Source organism: Salmo trutta, chromosome 14 (genome assembly GCF_901001165.1).
Source record: "Salmo trutta chromosome 14, fSalTru1.1, whole genome shotgun sequence".
NCBI classification, from domain to species: domain Eukaryota; kingdom Metazoa; phylum Chordata; class Actinopteri; order Salmoniformes; family Salmonidae; genus Salmo; species Salmo trutta.
In genome coordinates this window covers 73,286,243-73,312,488 of record NC_042970.1, presented here as the reverse complement: position 1 = coordinate 73,312,488, position 26,246 = coordinate 73,286,243, and the positions used below count along the sequence as shown (strand labels likewise).

General features: G+C 44.1%; 1 protein-coding gene across 1 annotated transcript; it reads left to right on the top strand.

Moving 5' to 3' along the window:
• Positions 1 to 22,221: 22,221 nt before the first annotated feature.
• On the top strand, positions 22,222 to 25,896 carry LOC115147342 (nuclear factor interleukin-3-regulated protein-like). Its single transcript, XM_029689543.1, has 2 exons — positions 22,222 to 22,475; positions 23,408 to 25,896. The coding sequence occupies exon 2, from the start codon at positions 23,518 to 23,520 to the stop codon at positions 24,811 to 24,813; it is 1,296 nt and encodes a 431-aa protein (XP_029545403.1). The 5' UTR covers positions 22,222 to 22,475; positions 23,408 to 23,517; the 3' UTR covers positions 24,814 to 25,896.
• The last annotated feature ends 350 nt before the right edge of the window (positions 25,897 to 26,246 follow it).

Here is a 26,246-nt window from a genome sequence, read left to right as displayed (position 1 = left end):
TGAGTCATACAAGACTTTCCAACTCCCCTCAAAGCTAATGTACACTTTGAATTGCTGTGTGTGTGTATGTGTGTGTGTGTGTGGGTGTGGGTGTGTGTGTGTGTGTGTGTGTGTGTGTGTGTGTGTGTGTGTGTGTGTGTGTGTGTGTGTGTGTGTGTCTGATACTCTCCCCTTGGTTTGAGGTTAGTCAACGCGTGACCTTATTGTGCAAACATGCTTCAGTACACATCCCCCGCCCCCCAGCACACGCACTCACTGTAGTTGTATCGACCTGTGATTACATACCACTATCGCAACCATACCTAACTTAACCTCAGTGTTAACATACACACGTGCTGTACTTTGAACGGACAGCTTTATAGGCAGTAGGGTACAAAGTGAAGCGCATAGTACACACTGTGGACTATCCTTCATCTCAGTTCGTTCTATCATAGCATTAAGAATGTATCCACAATGAACACTTATGTGTGTTTAAATTGCACCCTATTCCCTATATAGTGTACAGGACTCTAGTCAAAAGGTGTGCACTATATAGGGAATAGGGTGCAATTTCAGATGCAACCATTGTCTATGCACTTTAAATAGCATTGAGTGCTCTATTATTCCCAATCAGACCATTGAGATACAATTTTAGAATTTTATTAGGATTCCCAATAGCTGTTGCAAAAGCAGCAGCTGCTCTTCCTGGAGTTTATACAAAATATTACATAATACAGGATATTAATGGACAAGAACGTCACAAGGACAGAGCTACATACATTTTAAATACATGTATAGAGGATACAGGATATACTGATTTCCTGTCCAGTGGGATCAACAGTGTACTATTTTCACACTAAGCCGGTAATACCAGGAAGACCCTTATCAACACATCAACACTCCATGTGGTTAGGAAACCACTGACAGATAAGATAACAGGAATTACTCATTGAATTTGCTGTGTGTAGTATATCAGCTGTGGTTTGTTGTTGTTGCTGCTGCTGCTGCTGTTGTTGTTGTTGCTGCTAACTCACGTGGCCAAAGTAGTTGACCCTGAGGGGTAAATAACGTTTTTGAAATTGTCATTGGACTAAACTACAATACATTTTTTTAATTATTATTATTTCTTTTTTTTTAGGGAGTAGATCAGCTTTAATATTGCAGATAGATTGTGGCTTCCATCAATGTAATTGTCTGCATCATGTGTGTGTGTGTGTCATGAAGCTGGTTGAGAGAATGCCAAGAGTGTGCAAAGCTGTCATCAAGGCAAAGGATGGCTACTTTGAAGAATCTAAAATCTAAAATCTATTTTGATTTCTTAAAAAAAAAACAGAAAAAACAATAGCCTAAAAAATGAACAACTCTCACAAATAAAGTACAAAGACAACTTTTGATTGTCTTTAAGACATCCAACCCGAGCCGCCTACATGCCAGACCACCCAGCCAACCCGAGCCGCCTACACTCCAGACCGCCCAGCCAACCCGAGCCGCCTACACGCCAGACCGCCCAGCCAACCCGAGCCGCCTACATGCCAGACCGCCCAGCCAACCCGAGCCGCCTACATGCCAGACCGCCCAGCCAACCCGAGCCGCCTACATGCCAGACCGCCCAGCCAACCCGAGCCGCCTACATGCCAGACCGCCCAGCCAACCCGAGCCGCCTACATGCCAGACCGCCCAGCCAACCCGAGCCGCCTACATGCCAGACCGCCCAGCCAACCCGAGCCGCCTACATGCCAGACCGCCCAGCCAACCCGAGCCGCCTACATGCCAGACCGCCCAGCCAACCCGAGCCGCCTACATGCCAGACCGCCCAGCCAACCCGAGCCGCCTACATGCCAGACCGCCCAGCCAACCCGAGCCGCCTACATGCCAGACCGCCCAGCCAACCCGAGCCGCCTACATGCCAGACCGCCCAGCCAACCCGAGCCGCCTACATGCCAGACCGCCCAGCCAACCCGAGCCGCCTACACGCCAGACCGCCCAGCCAACCCGAGCCGCCTACATGCCAGACCGCCCAGCCAACCCGAGCCGCCTACACGCCAGACCGCCCAGCCAACCCGAGCCGCCTACATGCCAGACCCCCACCAGTCTAGTCAATAGCTTAACTCTTTCCCCAACACAACTTCCTTCCCATCTTTTTTTCATGTCTCAAGGGAAAGGTTTGGAAAAACAAGAGTTGAATGAAAACACACATACACCTACACATTAACACACAGAAACAGTACACCCTCCATATAATTCATATAATAGGCCTAAAAGTACTGTAGAGCTCTTTTCACTTGCACACAATATAGCTGGGTCACCCCGTCCCTAGGGGTCGCCGGCCCTGTAACGCCCCAAACCAACACACCCCACTCAGCTTTCAGGTGTGTTAGGCCAAGGCCGGAGTGACAACAGTACAGCAGACCCCCAGGGCCAGAACTGAGCAGCCCAGCAGCTAGGGATTGCCTAAATAGGTATCTCCCCTGACATAGGCATGTTTTCAATACAGACTCCTTTTGTCGTACAGTATTCCATATAAGGCATCCAGACCTTAGGAAAATTGCACAGTATACCATTAATCTTAAAACAAATCTAGTGATACTGTACATAACTTGACATTTCTTCCATACATTGTGGGAGGATAACCAACCTTCCAATTAATGGTAATGCATGTATTAGCCACTATAAATGCTGGGTTACAAAGTTTCTTCTGATAACAGTCTCCAGTATCAACATTTCAAAGCAAACAAAAACAGGGAAAAGGGAGAATCTGTAGACATGCTGAGATAAAAGAACATACTCTTTGCCAGAATTCAGCCAGCCTTCACAAGACCACAACATATGCAAATATGTCCCATTTTGTGTTTTACGCTTCCAGCAGAATAATATAATTTCTGAGTGCATGATATTCAGATTCACTGGCATATAGAACGTTCTACGGATGGTCTTAAACTGCAGTCATTTATGTCTGAGATTATATGAACACGACTGGGCATTCAAACATATCTGTATCCATTCATCATCATCAATAGCGTTTCCCAGGTCTTCCTCACATTTTTGCTTTACATGTTTTGTGTCATCGGGAAAAGCCTCTATCAACCCTTGATAGAGTTTAGAAATCAACTTTGGAGGTTTGTCAGACTGCCTTAAAATAGCATCTGGCTTGTCCAGTGTTTGCTGGGCAGAGAGAATAAAGTGTTGTATCTGTAAAAATTCACCTCACCTCCATCACAGACTGGTCTTTCTTGTCTGCCTGACCCTGCTGACACCCCCGTCACCATCTGATCCTCCTAAAATGAGGCATGACCAAGAATGACCTTGGTGTACATTTGTATATTATATTATCCAAGAATAGAATCAATGGTTCAATAATTGAAATGACCATTATTCCCAGATCCCAGACTGTAGCTTTAAGCTTGACCTGCTGTCCTAAGACATGATGAGCATAGTGTTGTGTACTGACTGCACTAGAGGGCTGCATTCCCGCGGGATGCCCGTGGATCCCGACAGAGATCATTGCGGCGCGGTCTGCATTTTTCATGCTGCAGGCGGCATCGGCGGTCGGACAGACAACTTTGGGATTCAAATATTTCTGTTGTCCCATAGATTATTTTGAAACGGTCCTCTTTCTGCTTTGTATGCGTTAGCCTACCTGTTGTATTAAAGCACATGTTTTTCTCATTATTCACACTTTCAGAATTCGCTGCTTCATCTTCAGTAGCCTACCTCCTAGCTGGGCGTGTGGTTTCATTGAAATAAAGTAGGCTGCCTACTTGGGCAGAGAATCACATTTCAGTTCACTTGAATATGAAATGAACTTAAATATGATTAGACTGTGGTTTACTACAGTGTCTGTAAATAAATATTGATCATGAAAAGAAGTGGAGGGAGCTCAACCAAAGTGAGTCAAAGTGCAATCAAAAAATGTAATCATGATTGAAAAGGAAAAGGCGCATAGGTTAGGCTACTATGGTGAGCGAGTATTGAGCCTTTTCATTTTCAGTAAGTATGGATTACCCATTTATTTGTCTGCCTGCAAATTGTCCTCCTGAAAGGTAGGTTATACCCTATAGGACTATGCAAAACGTCGCTCTCATCATTGTTGCTGCTTCCAGTTTTTTATTTTTTATTTTTTATTTCACCTTTATTTAACCAGGTAGGCCAGGAGAACAAGTTCTCATTTACAACTGCGACCTGGTCAAGATAACGTTGGTCATTAGCCATACCTGCGAGATCATCTGCACGTCGGGTCTCAATTAGAGTAGGCTATAGCCTATTTATACATAGGAGGAGAAGCATGGGGCAGTTATCATTCCAAGGAAATGTGCTTCCTAAATAGGCCTAAGATTAGGCTATAGTTTGCCTAGAAATAGGTCTAAATATTGATCACCCATATTTCTCAGTCTGAAAATCTTCCCACTCCTAAAAGGTAGGCTATACAAATAGCTCAAGTGAAAGTGCAAGTCTCTCCAACTCTGCTCTCTTCAAACTACATCTAGCATATTGGCTGATATAATTTAACCTATTTCTTAAGTTATTTTTGCGTATTTGATATTGCCTATATGGCGCCAAATTGCTGGGACCATGGCTAGCACGTGAGCTGCATCACATACGCTTGAAATAACATTGTGGGACTGTGGTTGTGTTTGGGACCAGTTCTTGAGGTAGCGGGTGGGAATTGGACAGAAAGCAAGCGGGTGTGGGTGGGAGCGGGATGAAAAAAATCATTCAGCGCAGACCTTTACTGTACACCATGACAGTGAAGCCTGTAATGTTATAGCTGTTTATTACTGTGTCAGTGTGAAAAGTAAGGAATTAGCTGGGGAAACTGACAGATTAATATATTTTTTTATTTCACCTTTATTTAGCCAGGTAGGCAAGTTGAGAACAAGTTCTCATTTACAACTGCAACCTGGCCAAGAATAAAGCAAAGAAGTTCGACACATACAACAACACAGAGTTACACATGGAATAAACAAAACATACAGTCAATAATACAGTTGAAGAAAATCTATATACAGTGTGTGCAAATTAGGTAAGAAAAGGGAGGTAAAGGCAATAAATAGGCCATGGTGGCGAAGTAATTACAATATACCAATTAGACACTAGAGTGATTGATGTGCAGAACATGAATGTGCAAGTAGAGATACAGGGGTGCAAAGGAGCAAGATAAATAAATTAATTCAGTATGGGGATGAGGTAGTTGGATGGGCTATTTACAGATGGGCTATGTACAGGTGCAGTGATCTGTGAGCTGCTCAGACAGCTGGTGCTTAAAGCTAGTGAGGGAGGTAAGAGTCTCCAGCTTCAGTGATTTTCAATAACGGTACATTGACATACTGACTAATAAAACTCACATTGCACTGAAAAACGTCATAATATCAATCTTCAATCATTTGGCAGATGGTTTCATTGTTTGATCCAGCGAAAGCTTGCCTAGTTCATTTACTTCTGAAATGTGGCAAAACAAAGGCTACAAAACATTCCCAAACAAACAACTGCTGTTAGATAGTAATAATAGCCACCTAAAAACAGCCTACCCGACCGCTCGGAGGCGTCCACATGGTCCTAAAGTACACCGTTGCCATGTTTTGTATCACATTCCAATGATCAAACTGGGACAAAAATGCTATTTTAGAATGTGGGAGGGACATATCCCACCTGCCCCCATTGAAAGTTTCGCCCCTGCTGTAGAGTATCATTCATCATGTTATGTTTGCTGTTCTTACCTTGGCAAAACCTCAAAAACGTCCGACATGACTGATTGCCCATAAAGTTCTTCTATTTGCTTATGAGGGATTCCTAACATGCTCTGAAAGGTACTAAAGAAGGGGAAATAGATCTTGACTGTGTTGTGTTGGTGAAAAGATGCTTCCTTCCATCCGATACACACACACGCGCACAGACATACACAGACACAGACACACACACACACACACACACACACACACACACACACACAGACTGAAGGAATGACTAACAGTATAGGACCAGTCATACACACTGAGGACAGCCAGGTATAATCTCCTTATTCTGAATAACTAACCTCACTCTCCATTTCTCTCTCCCTTCCCTCTCTCTCGCCCTCTCCCTTCTCTCTCTTCCCTCGCTCTCTTTCTCCCTTCCCTTCCCTCTCTCTTTCTCTCTCTCTCTCCCTTTCTTCCCTCGCTCTCTCGCTCACTCCCCATTCCTCCTTATTTCCGAGTAGCTAACCTCTCCCGACCAGAACCTCTCTCTCTCTCTTTCCCTGCCTCTCTCCCCCTCTCTCCCCATTTCTCCTTATTCTAATTAGCTAACCTGAGTCGACCTGGAACCTTCAGTTTACACGCTAGTCCTCATATGGTCTGTAGAGGCCTTACATAATAGCACCAGCCCCCCTCCCATTGCTTTCCCACTCTCCTTTCTTTTCTCCATCGCTCTTTCTTAATCTGACTGCCCTCTTTTTCTCTGCGCGTCGCTTCATGTATAATGTATATTGACATGGCCCAGCATGAACCTTTGGGTGAATTAGTCACCAGCGTGTGTGTGTGTGTGTGTGTGTGTGCGTGTGTGTGTGTGTGTGTGTGTGTGTTTACCTCATATTGCCTCTTGTTTGATGCCTAACAGCATGAAAAAATGTATCATTACATGGACATTTTTTCATGCTGTTTCTCAGACGTCCTAGTACAAAGAAGTCCATTGTTTTGTTCTAGTCTGGTATAACCTCTAGTTAGGTGTTCTTGCTGAATGGAAAGCACAGCTTTAGAACCTGTTCATAAATCAAATAAAATCAAAGTTTATTTGTCACGTGCGCCGAATACAACAGGTGTAGACCTTACAGTGAAATGCTGAATACAACAGGTGTAGACCTTACAGTGAAATGCTGAATACAACAGGTGTAGACCTTACAGTGAAATGCTTACTTACAGGCTCTAACCAATAGTGCAAAAAAAGATATTAGGTGAGCAATAGGTAAGTCAAGAAATATAACAACAGTAAAAAGACAGGCTATATACAGTAGCGAGGCTATAAAAGTAGCGAGGCTACATACAGACACCGGTTAGTCAGGCTGATTGAGGTAGTATGTACATGTAGGTATGGTTAAAGTGACTATGTATATATGATAAACAGAGAGTAGCCGTAGCGTAAAAGAGGGGTTGGTGGGTGGTGGGTGGTGGGTGGTGGGTGGCGGGTGGCGGGACACAATGCAGATAGCAGATATCAAGGCAGATATCAAGGCAGTTAACCCACTGTTCCTAGGCCGTCATTGAAAATAAGAATTTGTTCTTAACTGACTTGCCTAGTTAAATAAAGGTAAAAATAAAAAATAAAAAAATAGCCCGGTTAGCCAATATGCGGGAGCACTGGTTGGTCGGCCCAATTGAGATAGTATGTACATGAATGTATAGTTAAAGTGACTATGCATATATGATAAACAGAGAGTAGCAGCAGCGTAAAAAGAGGGGTTGGGGGGGCACACAATGCAAATAGTCCGGGTAGCCATTTGATTACCTGTTCAGGAGTCTTATGGCTTGGGGGTAAAAACTGTTGAGAAGCCTTTTTGTCCTAGACTTGGCACTCCGGTACCGCTTGCCATGCGGTAGTAGATAGAACAGTCTATGACTGGGGTGGCTGGGGTTTTGACAAATTTTAGGGCCTTCCTCTGACACCGCCTGGTATAGAGGTCCTGGATGGCAGGCAGCTTAGCCCCAGTGATGTACTGGGCTGTACGCACAACCCTCTGTAGTGCTTTGCGGTCAGAGGCCGACCAATTGCCGTACCAGGCAGTGATGCAACCAGTCAGGATGCTCTCGATGTTGCAGCTGTAGAACCTTTTGAGGATCTCAGGACCCATGCCAAATCTTTTTAGTTTCCTGAGGGGGAATAGGCTTTGTCGTGCCCTCTTCACAACTGTCTTGGTGTGTTTGGACCATTCTAGTTTGTTGCTGATGTGGACACCAAGGAACTTGAAGCTCTCAACCTGCTCCACTACAGCCCTGTCGATGAGAATGGGGGTGTGCTCGGTCCTCCTTTTCCTGTAGTCCACAATCATCTCCTTAGTCTTGGTTACGATAGGTTGTTATTCTGGCACCACCCGGCCAGGTCTCTGACCTCCTCCCTATAGGCTGTCTCGTCCTTGTCGGTGGTCAGGCCTACCACTGTTGTGTTGTCTGCAAACTTAATGATGGTGTTGGAGTCTTGCCTGGCCATGCAGTTGTGGGTGAACAGGGAGTTCAGGAGGGGACTGAGCACGCACCCTTGGGGAGCTCCAGTGTTGAGGATCAGCGTGGCAGATGTGTTGCTACCTACTACTTATTATTATTCTGCTGGAACCTCTAGTGCCAAAACCGTAGAAGCTACCAACACCAGAACAACTTAAAAACGTCCAGACTACCATGGGTCAGTGTGCTAAAAATACTGTTTTGATACTACTTATACTTTTCACACTAACACCATATTTGCATTAATCACAATGCATTTAATTGGTCTTAGGTTAACATGGTAAAAGTTTGAAGCGTAACTTATCCTCAACGCCATTCAAACTACACCCAGTGGCCAGTTTATAAGTTACACCCATCAAGTACCGGGTTGGACCCCCCTTTGCCTCCACAACAGCCTTAATTCATGGAATCATTTCTCAATTGGTATGAAAGGACCTAACATCTGCCAGGATAACATTCCCCACACCATCGCCACTAGCCTGTACCGTTGACACCAGGCAGGATGTGGCCATGGAACCAGGATTCATCAGACCAGGCAATGGTTTTTTTGTCCAGTGTTGGTGATCACGTGCCCACTTCTTCTTGTTTTTAGCTGATAGGAGGGGAACCCAGTGTGGTCATCTGCTTCAACAGCTCATCTGTGACAAGGACAGACAAGTTGTGCATTCCGAGAAGGCATTCTGCACACCACTGTTGTACTGCGCCGTTATTTGTGGCTCACCTGTTTGATTGCACAATTCCTGCCATTCTCCTCCAACCTCTCATCAATTTTTTATTTTACCTTTATTTAACTAGGCAAGTCAGTTATGAACAAATTCTTATTTTCAATGACAGCGGGTTAACTGCCTTGTTCAGGGGCAGAAAGACAGCTTTTTACCTTGTCAGCTCAGGGATTCGATCTAGCAACCTTTCAGTTACTAGCCCAATGCTCTAACCACTAGGCTACCTGCTGCCTCATGAGCTGTTTTCGCCCACAGGACTGCCACTGATTGGATGTTTTTTGTTTGTCACACCATTCTCAGTAAACCCTAGACGTGTGTGAAAAGCCCAGGAGGCCGGCCGTTGCTGAGATACTGGAACCGTTGTGCCTGGCACCGACGATCATACCACGCTCAAAGTCGCTTAGGTCACTAGTTTTGCTCATTGTAACATTCAGTCGAACTTTAACTTAATGCCTCGGTGTCTGTCTGCCTGCTTTATATGGCAAGTCACGGCCACGTGACTCACTGTCTATAAGAGCGAACCATTTAGATGAACCATGTGGTGTACCTATAGCCTACTATACTAGCCCACTATAAGAAATTCACACCTACAAACCACCTCAAAATAGGTCACTATAACTAACACATAGCCTATGAAAACCCTATTACTACCATTTATACTACTACCACTACTACTACTACTACCGCTACCACTACTACTACTACCACTACCACCACTACTGCCGCTACTACTACTACTACTACTACTACTACTACCACTACCACCACTACCACTACTGCTGCTACCACTACTACTGCTACTAACACTACTACTACCACTACTACTACTACTACTACTGCTACTACTATTTCACAACCATAAATACTTCAAGACTAGCAAGCACACCACATGTACTTCAGTAAATGTCCTTTTCTAGTTGGAATAACATGATATTGATGCGGTTATAGGAATTATAGTATAAATAATAACAGCTAAATAACGTGTTGACTGATACAGTAAGAATGATAAGACCATCATGTGCATAATCAAGGGGAATTCAAGGTAGGTCTGTCTGGCAGGCACATGTTTTCAATGTAACCAGGGACCCCTCTCTCACCCTTTGCCTGTGTTTGGACACCTGTAGTTTGAGGTCATCTCCAAACAGTGTATATAAGGACAGTGACCCAGGTTGCCATACCTTGGGGCGGCAGGGTAGACTAGTGATTAGAGCATTGGACTAGCAACCGAAAGGTTGCAAGTTCAAATCCCCAAGGTACAAATCTGTCATTCTGCCCCTGGTGAACCACTGTCATTGAAAATAAGAATTTTTTCTTAATTGACTTACCTAGTTAAATAAATAAACTGTAGTCCAGCACAGGTAGGCTAAACATAGTTAACCAGGGGACATATACTTTACACCGATTCTGTTGTGAAAGGTTTCTTAAGAACTGCAGACCCCATGGTGAATGAGAAAGCGGGATACGGGATTATGCATTATATCTAATCTAGTTATCCTTAGATGCCCGCATCCAATTTTGGTTATCAAATCACTTTCTGAGAAGTCAGTTTGTTAAGTTCAATGGGAGACTAAAAGAAGCACTTAATATGCAACCATCACATTATTATGTTGACTGCCTACAGCAAGGTTAGGGACAAATCATTTCTTGGAAATTCAATTACTGACTATGAACAGATTGGAAAAGTAACCTATTCTTGACTGGTGATTCAATGCAATGCATTATTGAATTGAATGAGATGAGAACCCTGACTCCGATTCACAACTGGGATCGTATAAATAGCATTCCAATCCACATCTGAGTGTAGTCGTATGCTTCCTCCAGACGTTTTTCTTGGCTACGAGAACTCATCTCATTTGAGAACAGTGCAGGAAGGAAATGTGTAAAAAGATAACAGACATGTACTGTACTCTAAATGGTCTAGAAGAGTGTAGCCTACACGGGATAAACAAGATAGGATCAGATCAAATTTATTGTCCCCAAGGGTGGAAATTGTCTAGGACACATCATTAATTATTCTGTATGTAAATATGCTGTCCGAAGACATAACATCATATACAGATCATATTGTACATATAGTGTACATTGCTCATAGCTAATTAATCTACTGACACACACTATAAAATACACGTAGACAGCCTTGATGATAAAAACATAAAGTATGTTGGCTTGCTTTTTTTTGTGTCCTTCCAGCTCCAATAGATCCTGTTACTGTAAACATTCGGGAACATTAGTGTATTTCCTCAGGGAGGGCAGACATTGGACAGAGAGAGAGTTATGTATGTTTTCATGTAACATACATAACATATAATATGTAAATAATGTGCATTCCTTCATACCATTACATGTTTTTGTGTAACATACTGTATATAACATATAATATGTAAATAAAGTCCTTCTGTAGTTGTAGACTACATACAGTACCATTACATGTTTTACATGTAACATATACTGTACATACAAGTATAGTAAATTAATAACAAATAGCAGGTTTGCTTTCTGTAAATGTTGTCCTCTGAGTCATTCAGATGTTCATTGGCAGACTTCAGACGGGCCTGTATATGTATTCTTGAGCAGGGGGACCTTGCGGGCGCTGCAGGATTTCAGTCTTTCACGGCGTAGTGTGTTACCAATTGTTTTCTTGGTGACTATGGTCCCAGCTGCGTTGAGATCATTGACAAGATCCTCCCGTGTAGTTCTGGGCTGATTCCTCACCGTTCTCATGATCATTACAACTCCACGAGGTGAGATATTGCATGGAGACCCAGGCCGAGGGAGATTGACAGTTCTTTTGTGTTTCTTCCATTTGCGAATAATCGCACCAAATGTTGTCACCTTCTCACCAAGTTGCTTGGCGATGGTCTTGTAGTCCATTCCAGCCTTGTGTAGATCTACAATCTTGTCCCTGACATCCTTGGAGAGCTCTTTGGTCTTGGCCATGGTGGAGAGTTTGGAATCTGATTGATTGATTGCTTCTGTGGACAGGTGTCTTTTTTACAGGTAACAAGCTGCGGTTAGGAGCACTCCCTTTAAGATTGTGCTCCTAATCTCAGCTCGTTACCTGTATAAAAGACACCTGGGAGCCAGAAATCTTTCTGATTGAGAGGGGGCCAAATACTTATTTCCCTCATTAAAATGCAAATCAATTTATAACATTTTTGACATGCGTTTTTCTGGACATTTTTGTTGTTATTCTGTCTCTCACTGTTCAAATAAACCTACCATTAAAATTATAGATTGATCCTTTCTTTGTCAGTGGGCAAACGTACAAAATCAGCAGGGGATCAAATACTTTTTTCCCCCACTGTATGTATTATACATGCTTGTGTACTTTTTATGAAAGTGAATTCCATGAAAGTGAATTCATGGAAGGAAGGATTATAGGCTGCTTAACAACACAAAGTAGCTTAGTTGTGAAAGTTAAGCTAAGTTCAGCAATTTCTTTGGGAAATATTTTGTGATTTTATTGTACAGATAGAGAGAGGATGACACTGGGGAAAGATGGAAAGAGGTTGTGTCAAAGGACAGTAAGCTGGATTCAAACCTATAGCGACACCATAGACATAGTAAATGTACATTTGTTCCCTTCCAATTCATATGTACGACATATGTACTAAATGCTTATGTACTATACATGTCAGCCTGGCCTCTTTCTCAGCCTGGGGTGCTTTGCTGGTGACACTGTGATTCATTTAGAATTCAAGGCACAATTAACCAGCATGGCTACCACCTCATTCTGCAGCGATACGCCATCCCATCTGGTTTTCGCTTAGTGGGACTATCATTTGTTTTTCAACAGGACAATGACCCAACACACCTCTAGGGTGTGTAAGGGCTATTTGACCATGCAGGAGAGTGATGGAGTGCTGCATCAGATGACCTGGCCCCCACAATCATCCGACCTCAACCAAATTGAGATGGTTTGGGATGAGTTGGACCACAGAGTGAAGGAAAAGCAGCCAACAAGTGCTCAGCATATTTGGGAACTCCTTCAAGACTGTTGGAAAAGCATTCCATGTGAAGCTGGTTGAGAGAATGCCAAGAGTGTGCAAAGCTGTCTCTAAGCAAAGGGTTGCTACTTTGAAGAAAATAAAATATATTTTGATTTATTTAACACTTTTTTTGGTTACTACATTATTCCATATGTGTGATTTCATAGTTTGTAGAAACAATATAGAAAGTATTAAAAATAAAGAAAAACCCTTGAATGAGTAGGTGTGTCCAAACTTTTGACGTGTACTGTATGTATTATACATGCCTGTGTACTTTTTATGAAAGTGAATTCCATGAAAGTGAATTCATGGAAGGAAGGATTATAGGCTGCTTAACAACACAAAGTAGCTTAGTTGTGAAAGTTCAGCTAAGTTCAGCAATTTCTTTGGGAAATATTTTGTGATTTTATTGTACAGATAGAGAGAGGATGACACTGGGGAAAGATGGAAAGAGGTTGTGTCAAAGGACAGTAAGCTGGATTCAAACCTATAGCGACACCATAGACATAGTAAATGTACATTTGTTCCCCTCCAATTCATATGTACTACACATGTACTAAATGCTTATGTACTATACATGTCAGCCTGGCCTCTCAGAATAGACGTAACATAGTAAATGTAAATTTGTGTCATGCTGGTGTAAAGGATTTGGAAACAGGCACAGGAATACATCATCTGGGTTTTTAATACACCCAAAACACTGGGATGTACCAAACAAAAGAGTGAGGGTAAACCTTTAAGAACGACACAGGACGAGACCCATAATACACAATGCACAAAACACAAAGCACAGGTTGAGACAATGCATAGGTACTCACACGACCAACGGACATGGGAACAATAAACGACAGCCCAATGAGGAAACAAAGGGCACATTTATGCAAACACAATCAGTGAGGAATTGGAACCAGGTGTGCGTAGTGACACAGTTCAGTGCAGCCTAGAAGGCCGGTGGCATCAACCTCCATCACTGGTGAACAGAATGAGCAGCAGTACCGGGGGGATCCATGACAATTTGTTCCATTCCAATTAGTATGATATGTTATGTTTGGTGTGGTTACATAAGAAAGAAGGTTATTTAAAGGGATAGTTTACCCAAATTACAAAATGACATGTTGGTTTCCTTATCCTGTAAGCAGTCTAGACAGGAAATGACAGAATCCATGCTTTGGTTTTATTTCCCTGACACCATTTTCCAAATGCTAATGTTTTAGCGTTAGAGGCATTTTTTCATTCTGCATTTTTCGTGCATCATGTCTAAATCATCTGAATGTATTTCAAATGTATTGTGCTCAACAAAGTCACTTATAGATGATTTGAACATCATGGAAAAAAAGTGCTAATATCGGTACCATGACTTGTATGGGATTCGTGCCACAAATGCTAATCAAATGTATGTTTACTATGGTACGTCAACCCCTGAGTCCATTATGTAAATGTAGCCTATACATACTATGAAAGTGATTTCCCTGGAGGTTTGATAAACTGGATAACAACCTGAGGTAGCTGTATTGAATGTTAGTCTGAGGACCATTCAATGGCTCCATCTGTGCAATCTTTCAGTATACATATTGTTCACATTTTAATTGAAAGACAATCGCAAAGTGTACATGCCATAATTACATGTTTACATGGAACATATAAGATAACAAAACAGTATAGTAAATTAATAACAAATGGCAATTGCACTTTTGTTTTCTGTAAATGTATTACATATATGTACAGTACCAGTCAAAAGTTTGGACACACCTACTCATTCAAGGGTTTTTCTTTATTTTTACTATTTTCTACATTGTAGAATAATAGTGAAGACATCAAAACTATGAAATAACACATATGGAATCATGTAGTAACCAAAAAAGTGTATTTAAGATTTTAGATTCTTCAACGTGTCATGGTTCCACCTGTCACCAGAAGGCGGCAGAGACCGTCCGAGAGACAATAACGACACTCAGGTGTGTCCTATTTACTCATTATGATTTGCCTGTTAAACGAGGTGTGTTTTATGTTGTCCTGTGTTGAAGTTTGAATTGTGTGCCGCGTGCGTTTGTCTCCTGAGTGAGTTTTTGAGAGTGTTTGTGGTTACTGTGACCCTTCCGTTACCATTTCTCAGTAAAGTGTTATGTTTATCCTGAACCACTGATTCCTTGTCTGGTCTATTCTCTGCACTTGAGTCCAACCTCACCATGTCACAGCAAGCTTCCGCCTACAACATGGACCCAGCAGAGAGCACCCAGATCAAGAATGTTGTAACCCACCAAAGAGCACTGCTGAGGCGGCAGCAAGAACAACTCTTCCAGATATCAGAAACCCTCCGGGCACTTACCGACTCCCTCCAACCACAGTCCAACACCAACCCAGGAAGAGCCAATTCCCAAGTCTCATCACCCAGTGCTACAGGCGTCGCCGTAGTTCCTCCAGGGAGCCTGCACTGAGAACCCAAGATCCCAGCCCTCGAGCGGTATGACGGCCACCCGGGAGGATGCAAGGGGCTCCTCACCCAGTGCTCTCTGGTGTTCGAGCAACAGTCCTCCTCGTTCCACACCGATCGGGCCATGATCGCCTACATAATCTCTCAACTCTTGGGCAAGGCCCTGGCATGGGCAACGGCAGTGTGGAAACAGCAGCCACCATCCTGCAGCTCCATATTGGCCTTCACTGCCGAGCTGCGATGAGTCTTCAACCACCCAGTTGGTGGATGCGAAGCGTCCAGCCGACTGTTTAACATCCACCAAGGGGCCAGACCAGTGGCTGACTTCACCATTGAGTTACGCACTCTCGCCGCGGAGAGTGGGTGGAATACAGAGGCACTAGTCACTGCTTTCCACCAGGGGTTGTCTAACTCGATCAAGGATGAACTGGCCTCTCGGGAACTGGGAGAGGACCTTGAGTCCCTGATAATGCTGGCAAACAGGATCGACAACCAACTCCGAGAACGCGGGAGACAACGCTTTTTTGACACCAACCCAGAATCCCGGTTGCCTGAGCACCCCAAGCCCCCCAAACCCAGCATTGAGGAGCCTATGCAGCTGGGACGCACACGTCTGAGCCCACAGGAGCGTGACAGGCTCATGCGTGAAGACTGCGGAGGTATCGGCCTTCTCCGTGCTACCTGCCCAGAGCTGACGGGCAACACCAGGACAGGGGGAGTCCGTGACGAGCTTTCAGTTACCTCCCGGTTACCCAGTCACCGTCTGTTGCTACCCGCAACCCTCCACTGGGACAACCGCCAGCACCAGATTCAAGCCTTTGTGGACCCCGAGGCCGCCAATAATTTCATTGTTCAAGACTTCGCCAGAGAATTACAGATCCCCTGCGTGAAATATCCCATCCCTCTGCAGATTCAAGCCCTCGCTGGACGCCCCATTTGCTCCGGTCAGGTGGAATATCAGACCAAGCCCATTCTACTGCAGGTTGGGGTGAACCACTCTGAGACTCTTAGTTTTCTGTTGATCGCTGCTTCCGAGAAACCCCTTCTCCTAGGGTAGCCCTGGCTAGCGCTACATAACACACTAGTTTCCTTGTCCACGGGACACCTGCTAGACTGGGGTAAAGACTGCCAGACGAAATGTTTAAGACCCCCACCAAGAGCCTCGCCGTGTCCTCCTGCATCCCTTGAAGACCAAGACTTTTCCGCTCTCCCTCCCGAATAATTCGATCTCCGGCCGCCACCCTTCCCCCTCATTGTCCTTACGGCTGTGCCATAGAACTCCTACCCATCGCCACACCTCCCCGGGGTTGTTTGTACTCCCCCTCAACCACTGAATCAGCAGTCATGAACAATTACATCCGGGAGTTGCTGGAGGCAGGTTTCATTCGCCCCTCTACATCCCCTGCTGGTTAAGGCTTCTTCTTTGTGGGTAAGAAGAATGGAGGCCTGCGTCCCTGCATTGATTACAGAGGGCTGAACCAGATTATGGTCAAGAATTGTTACCCCCAGCCCCTGATGTCCTCTGCATTGGGGTTGGTCCAAGGGGCCCAATTCTTCACCAAACTGGACCTCCGCAATGCTTACAATCTGGTGAGAATCAGGGAGATGATTGGAAGACTTCCTTAAACACCCCTAGTGGACACTGAGCATTTAGTCACGCCCGTCGGAATATCGAACTCACTGGCAGTCTTTCAAGCATTGGTGAATGACACCCTGAGGGATATGTTGAATTGGTTTGTCTTTGTTTACCTCGATGACATATTGATCTCCTCCAAAACCCTTCCGGAAGACATACTGCATGTCCGCCAAGTCCTGAGATGCTTCCTGCAGAATCAACTTTATGTCAAGATAGAGAAGTGTGAGTTCCACATATCCCCGGTTTCCTTCCTGGGTCACATTATGTCTACCGCAGGCATCCAAATGGACCCAGTAAAGATTGAGGCGGTTGCCAACTGACCCCGTTTTTGCTGGACCCCCGAGGCTGACAGGGCATTCATGGAGCTCAAGGGATGTTTCACCTCTAGATCGATCCTCGTTCATCCTGATCCGACTCGTCCCTTTGTGGTGGAGGTGGACACCTCGGACCCCGGAGCAGGCGCAGTCCTTTCACAGCGGCACGAGGAGGACAAGAAACTGCACCCATGCGCCTTTCTCTCCAAGCGGTTCTCACAGGCGGAATGCAACTACAATATAGGCAACCAGGAGCTCTTGGCAGTTAAGTGGGCTCTTGAGGGGTGGAGGCACCGGTTGGAGGGGGCTCCTCATCCTTTCGTGATCTAGATGGACCATAAGAACTTTGTTTCCATTCACGAAGTCAAGAGGTTGAACGCTCGCAAGGCTAGATGGGCTGTTTTTTAACAGGTTCGATTTCAAGCTAGCCTATCGCCTGGGATCCAAGAATCAGAAGGCAGACACCCTGTCCCGCCAACACGATGTCTCTAATGAGGAGAAGGACCTCGAGCCCATCATCCCCAGCTCACGCATTCTTGCCCCTGTGATATGGAGTATTGAGACTACGGTCCGACAAGCCCAGACCCGAGAACCTGACCCTCTCAGGGGGACCCACTAACAGACTTTATGTTCCGTGATCAGCCCAGGTGCCGATTACTGCAATGATGATTCTCTAAATTAACTGGACATCCAGGGGTTAATTGGACACTGGAGTTCCTGAGGCGGAAATTCTGGTGGCCCAACATGTTGGAGGATGTGAGATCCTTTGTTGCGGCCTGTTCCATCTGGACCCAAAGCAAGTCTTCACCTCAGTGACCAGCCAGTTTGCTTCAACCTCTGCCCATCCCCAGCCGGCCCTGGTCTATATGGCTGGAGACTTTATCACAGGGTTAACTCCATCTCAAGGGCTTACCACTATCCTGGTTGTCGTTGATCGGTTCTCCAAGGCAGCCCATTTCATTGCCTTACCCAAGTTGCCCTCAGCAAAAAAGACCCCTGATATCATGTTTATCCATACACGTACTTCCCCAGGACATTGTCTCAGATCATGGGCCCCAGTTTGTCGTACGTAAATCAGGCCTTCATGGTCAAATTGCTGCAAATAATCCACTACTAAAGAACACCAATAAGAAGAGACTTGCTTGGACCAAGAAACACAAGCAATGGACATTAGACTGGTGGAAATCTGTCCTTTGGTCTGATGAGTCCAAATTTGAGATTTTTGGTTCCAACCGCCATGTCTTTGTGAGAGAAAAGGACTCGGTAAACACATGACCTCCGCAGGTGTGATGGTGTGGGGGTGCTTTGCTGGTGACACTGTGATTCATTTAGAATTCAAGGCACAATTAACCAGCACGGCTACCACCGCAATCTGCAGCGATACGCCATCCCATCTGGTTTTCGCTTAGTGGAACTATCATTTGTTTTTCAACAGGACAATGACCCAACACACCTCTAGGCTGTGTAAGGGCTATTTGACCATGCAGGAGAGTGATGGAGTGCTGCATCAGATGACCTGGCCCCCACAATCACCCGACCTCAACCCAATTGAGATGGTTTGGGATGAGTTGGACCACAGAGTGAAGGAAAAGCAGCCAACAAGTGCTCAGCATATTTGGGAACTCCTTCAAGACTGTTGGAAAAGCATTCCATGTGAAGCTGGTTGAGAGAATGCCAAGAGTGTGCAAAGCTGTCTCTAAGCAAAGGGTGGCTACTTTGAAGAAAATAAAATATATTTTGATTTATTTAACACTTTTTTGGTTACTACATTATTCCATATGTGTGATTTCATAGTTTGTAGAAACAATATAGAAAGTAGTAAAAATAAAGAAAAACCCTTGAATGAGGTGGTGTGTCCAAACTTTTGATGTGTACTGTATGTATTATACATGCCTGTGTACTTTTTATGAAAGTGAATTCATGGAAGGAAGGATTATAGGCTGCTTAACAACACAAAGTAGCTTAGTTGTGAAAGTTCAGCTAAGTTCACCAATTTCTTTGGGAAATATTTTGTGATTTTATTGTACAGATAGAGAGAGGATGACACTGGGGAAAGATGGAAAGAGGTTGTGTCAAAGGACAGTAAGCTGGATTCAAACCTATAGCGACACCATAGACATAGTAAATGTACATTTGTTCCCCTCCAATTCATATGTACTACAAATGTACTAAATGCTTATGTACTATACATGTCAGCCTGGCCTCTCAGAATAGACGTAACATAGTAAATGTACATTTGTGTCATGCTGGTGTAAAGGATTTGGAAACAGGCGCAGGAATACATCATCTGGGTTTTTAATACACCCAAAACACTGGGATGTACCCAAACAAAAGAGTGAGGGTAAACCTTTAAGAACGACACGGGACGAGACCCATAATACACAATGCACAAAACACACAGCACAGGTTGAGACAATGCATAGGTACTCACACGACCAACGGACATGGGAACAATAATCGACAGCCCAATGAGGAAACAAAGGGCACATTTATACAAACACAATCAGTGAGGAATTGGAACCAGGTGTGCGTAGTGACACAGTTCAGTGCAGCCTGCTATGGTTTTATTTCCCTGGCACCATTTTCCAAATGCTAATGTTTTAGCGTCAGTGGCACAAATTCCATTCATGTCATGGTACCGATATCATTTTTTGTGCATAATGTCTAAATCATCTGAATGTATTTCAAAGTCACTTATAGATGATTTGAACATGATGGGCAAAAAATGATAATATCGGTACTATGTACTAAATGCTAATGTACTACACATGTCAGCCTGACCTCTCAGAATAGACGTAATTAGTATGATATGTTGTGTTTGGTATGGCTGCCTACGTCAACGGGCCTCCTAAGTAGGTAGGCTTGCTTCTTCGGGATCGGTGTCCCTTCCACGGGACAGTTGAGCTAATGTAGGCTAATGCGATTAGCATGAGGTTGTAAGTAACAAGAACATTTCCCAGGACATCGACATATCTGATATTTGCAGAAAGCTTAAGTTCTTGTTAATCTAACTGCACTGTACCATTTACAGTAGCTATTACAGTGAACGAATACCATGCTATTGTTTGAGGAGATTGCACAATTTTGAACATGAAAAGTTATTAATAAACAAATTAGGCACATTTGGGCAGTCTTGATATAAAATTCTGAACAGAAATGCAATGGTTCACTGGATCAGTCTAAAACTTTGCACGTACACTACTGCCATCTAGTGGTCAAACTCTAAATTACACCTGGACTAGAATAGTTCGTTATGGCCTTTCTCTTGCATTTCAAAGATGATGGTACAAAAAAATACAAAAGAACAGTTGGTTTTTTCTTCATATTATCTTTTACCAGATCTATTGTGTTATATTCTCCTACATTCCTTTCACATTTCCACAAACTTCAAAGTATTCCCTTTTAAATGGTACCAAGAATATGCATGTCCTTGCTTCAGGGCATGAGCTACAGGCAGTTAGATTTGGGTATGTCATTTTAGGCGAAAATGTAAAAAAAGGGGCGGATCCTTACTAGCCTGTGTTGCCTTTGATCCAATTCAAAAATCACCTTTCAGACTAGCCAGCCTAATGGGAATGGTGATCCCAAGACATGAAGATTATAGACCGCATTGGAAATCTGTTATAACCCCAATTGAACCTATTTTACATACTCTGTTATTATTATTAATATTAATATTAAGTGTTGTTCGGTGTTTACTGTATCTGTATTGTGTGTGTACTGTATATAGACTATGTGTAAATTCCTCTGTCTACATTCTGTCTGTATATTCTGTCTGTATATTTGCTCGCCCTAATATTTAAATGCCCGTCCTAATATTTATATATTTCTTAATTCAATTCTTTTACTTTTAGATTTGTGTGTATTGTTGTGTATGTTAGATACTACTGCACTGTTGGAGCTAGGAACACAAGCATTTCGCTACACCCGCAATAACATCTGCTAAATATGTGTATGTGACCAATAACATTTGATTTAACTTGATTTCAATTCTGGCAACAGGTCAAATTCCTGGTACATGTAAAAGTAAACTCCAATCATAACATAAACTGTACAAATATGTAACAAATAGTAATTGAACTTTTGCTTTAAACATATCTGTACATATTTTGGTCATGTATCCAGATATGCTCACAGTCAGTGCATTCAACTAAGGTAGCCAAGACAACCACATTTACAGTCATTGCAAGTAAACTTTCCTCAATAAAGCAGCTATCATTCAAATCAGTGCTAGTAAGATATGCTCCGTGTATTACACATGGAGGTGAATTCCATGGATGGATGGATAAATGTCAAGTCCAGTTGAGCACTGAGTCAGTGGGCATCCCAGTTCAGGAGCGAGCTCTCAGGTCAATCAACATGAAGGATTGGAGGTGTATGGACAGACAGCATGAGACATCTGTATCTGTAAAACCAGAATCCAACCCCTTCTGTTGTACATGTAGGTATTTAATCGAATTATTTCAAAATAGGCATATTATCAGTCAATGTCTTGCAAAAGGATATTTGGAGAGATGGTGGACTGGATTTGCAACTTATTTGGAGACATTAACATACAGTAATATGATCAAAGATGTTGAAAACATGGTTGAAAATCAGAGAAAGAGAAAGAGAGAGAAAGAGAGAGAAAGAGAGAGAGAGAGAGAGAGAGAGGGAGGGAGGGAGGGAGGGAGGGAGGGAGAGAGAGAGAGAGAGAGAGAGAGAGAGAGAGAGGGAGGGAGGGAGGGGGAGGGAGGGAGAGGGAGAGGGAGGGAGGGAGGGAGGGGAGAGAGAGAGAGAGAGCGCGAGAGAGAGAGAGAGAGAGAGAGAGAGAGGTGGATTGGGTTGAGAAAAATAGTGTGTGACGCGTAGCAGCTGAAAGCGGATAGGCTCGCCCTGCTGTGACTGAATGGCGCATTGGCTCCAGGCCGAGGGGGAGGCGGCTTTGCGTTCCATTGGTGGTGGTTCTATTATATAGGCTGAGGACGCGGGTTCAGGCGAGGTAAGGAGACAAACCTAGTTGAACCTATACTGGGTGAAGAAACAAATATGAGTAGCGGCAGTGTTCGCTGAGCAGAAACAAGCGCGAAGCGAACTGGGAGAGACGCGCCCTATCATCCAATCTACTGAGCATATGCAGTCTTTCTAATAACACTGTGGCCATTTCAGACCACTTTGAAGCACTTTGGAGGAGATTTACATGAAGAAGAGGAACTTCATCTGGCTATTTCACTGACAGGTAACCTCATCTCAAATGGAAAAGAAAATGTGGATGTATTATGTTATATAGAAATGTGACTAAAATGTGTTTTTTAAGAATTGTATTGTGTGTGGTACTGAACGAGTTATTTAAGGTGGATAGGGAAAATATAAAAAGTGGTTGATAAAGAAATGTAGTCTAAAGTTAGGACTAGGCACTATGCAGCATATCAAAACCAGATCAAGTGTATCGACTCCCTTGTTCGAGTCTCGGTTATCCTGCGCGTGCTGCCGCGGTTCTTCATCCGCCAGTGCTGTTTCTCAGGGACACCGGGTAAAATCATGCATAAGTGCATGTCTGTAACGTTGCGTAACGCGAGGGCATGATGACAAGCCTCGCGGCTGCCTTCTCAGTGGGTGCACTTAATTCAACTTGTTCAGACTGTGTGTGGGAGCAAATAGTTGTTAAAGACTGTTGCTGTGAAAACGACAGTATTCAGCGTACTGTTGAATAGACAGAAAGTTCACTGGATTCCTTTACACAACCTCTGTTATAGCCTATAGACGCTTTATTATAGGCTTTATTATAGGCGAGTAGCCTTGTGTTTGACATTCTTTGAAAATTCCCTCATCCCAATGAAACATTCAGGAATGTATTGCATATAACTGTATAGTCAACATAGACATAATAGAATACTATAGTATAGAATATTCTTCACAAATGAGCAGCTTACGTTCATCCTCAACTTGCTGATATCCTTCTAGCATGTCGCAAAATGGAATTGGCCGAGGGATGTTTTTCATAATGACAAATATTTGCGTGTTAACCATCTATGTGCATCTGTTCAGTACACTGTACACTACAGGACTGTTTGGAGCTGTGACAGAATGATATAACATTGTGTTGAACTTACATAAGGTTACTCAAATCTCATTAACCTCCTCGCTGCCTTTTCTCTCTCTGTCCACTAGATGGTGGCATTGCAACGTGATCACAGCCACTCGAGCCAGCATCATTATCAAAACAACCAGAGAGCGTATTTCTAAAGTGAGCTATTAAACAAAACTCAAGCACACAATCTATGAGTTTGGCAATTACCCTATCACACCAGGGCTATCCAAGCATGAAATACCATACTAGACCCACCAGTAGCGTCCTCCAGGATCTGTCTGGTGGTCCCTCCCATCTGTTGGGACTGGAAGGCTTGGACCCGAGGCCTCTGAGCGAGGCAATGTCCTTCACTGACGAGGCGGTCTCCATCCTGACCTCCAGCAGCCAGCTAGCCCGTTCCCTCCTGGGCTGCACCTCTGCCCTGAAGCGGAAAGAAAGCCTAGCCGCCACCGCTAACCATGCTAACGCTAATGCTATCTCTAACAATGACGGTGAGGATGACTTTGACGATAGCAACAGTGCTCTGCGCCGCAAACGCGAGTTCACTCCCGATGAGAAGAAGGACGACGGCTACTGGGATAAGAGGAAGAAGAACAACGAGGCGGCGAAACGGTCGCGTGAGAAACGACGTGCCAATGACATGGTCCTGGAGACGAGGGTTCTGGGGTTGTTGGAGGAGAACGCCCGGCTAAGGGCCGAACTCCTGGCCTTCAAGTTTCGCTTTGGCCTAGTCAAGGACACCTCCAACATAGCCATAATGCCGCTGTCCGTGCCTCCACCCAATCATCTTGAACCGAGGTACTACCTACCCCACGATGGTGGTTCCTACCCCAATAACACCGCCGCCACCACCTCCCACCATCCCCACCACTCATCCTCATACGAGGTGAGGGGAACTGGGCTGCCAGCAGGGCGTGATGTGGGCAGTAGTATATCCGAGGACTCTGGTTTCTCCCCTGGAAGCTCAAACATCGGCAGCCCTGTGTTCTTTGACGATGGACTAGGGGACCACAGCCGAACTTCCCCCAGAACGGTAGAGGAACAGGGGCGTTATGAGCCTCGCGCCTCCCTGGAGGCAGAAGGACAGTACCACGGCAGGCAGGACTCCAGCCTACCACACAAACTCCGCTTCAAAACCCCCGGTGGAGGTAGCGAAGGTGGGGAGATACCAGCAAGGTCCCCTAATAGTAAACGCCCTTGCCCCGTAGCTACAGTCGGACCAAACATCCAGAGGAGCCAGGCTGGACGGTACAGTCATAGGGGAGAGGGCCAGGCTGCATGGCCCAGGGAGGAGGCCCATGCTGGGCATGATCAGCAGCACCACTACTCCCCCTCTGGAGGGTCTCCACACAGCCCCACCACTACCACAGACTCCCAGTATGTGGTGGAGAATGGCGCCCTCAAATCCCAGCTCAGTTCTCTATCACAGGAGGTTGCCCAGCTCAAGAAGCTGTTCTCTCAGCAGCTGCTCTCCAAACTGGTCTGAGGTCAGCTTGAACACACTCACAACCTCACCTTACACACATTTTTACATTTACATACAGAGAAGAGCAACAGAGAGGAGAGAAAGGGGTATAGACTCAAAGAAAGTTACATTCACTTCAACCTGAACATTGACTCTCACAGGACACTTTCACTGTGTCTCAGCTGGACTTGACTCACAGGGCACAGCACTGCCTATTTTTGTTTGAACTAGGCAAGTCAGTTAAAAACAAATTCGTATTTACAATGACGGCCTAGGAACGGAACTGCCTTGTTCAGGGGCAGAACAACAGATTTTTTACCTTGTCAGCTCGGGGATTCAATCTAGCAACCTTTCGGTTACTGGCCAACGCTCTAAATACTAAGCTACCTGCCGCCCCATTGAGCTCAAGCAAACAGCTACATCAAGTGTGATGAAGCTGAGCGAACCATATGACAACCTGAAAACTACTTCAATAACACATTCTCCAGATACTACGATACAGTGGCCTTCACCACTATAAAAGCACACCAGCACAGGAAATACCAGTTATAATAGCAATCAGCAGTCAAAAGCAATACTTCAGGATACTCTGTTTGATTTACAGTACTAAAAAACAGCATTTATGGGTAACTTATATGATATACATTTTTGTATTTATATTTTTAGTAATTTAGCAGACACTCTTATCCAGGGCGACTTACAGTAGTGAGTGTATACATTTTCATACTTTTTGTATGATATCTGAAATACTCTTTTTTTTTGTACACTGATCTGTACTGTTTCTTTGATATAGTTTCACATTCTTTCTTTAGAGACTTTTATTGAACAGGTCTTAAAACACTGGATTACACTGGTAAACACGAGTACATGCAGCGGTACACACACTGATGTCATAGATAGATCATTTGTAAACCCTTTCCGTTTGTATTATTACTTTACATGTCCGATTATCCTGCTGCTGTAGGACATGGTATCCCTCACCTCTATTTGTTTCTACACAGTTTGACTTAAACGGTTTGGCTAAAAAATAGAAAAATAACAGATTCTATGTACATATTCTTTCATACTGTACATGTACGTAAATAAATAAACCGTTTTTCCTAATCAGTGTTTTGTGTCTATGAGTTTCTATTACCTGACTAATACACATTTATGATACTTTATTACGTGTGTCTTACACCGCTAGTCTCACATCCACTATTCTATTATAAATGCAGGGAGTCTAAAGTTACTAGTTGCCTTGTACACGAGGTTACGACCCCACACGCTCATATGAAGTGTTCTCGCGGCACATGACGAGTAGTCTCCGCTGAGTCATATGTCTCTCTGTCTCTCTGTCTCTCTGTCTCTCTTTCTCTCTCTCTCTCTCTCTCTCTCTCTCTCTCTCTCTATCTCTCTCTCACCAACGATGAACGGGTGATTTCTTTCTCCATCTACCTCTCACTACCTCCCTC

Bases quoted from the DNA above. Each gene is read 5' to 3' on its own strand.
- LOC115147342 (XM_029689543.1), top strand. From the start codon at position 23,518: ATGAGTTTGGCAATTACCCTATCACACCAGGGCTATCCAAGCATGAAA.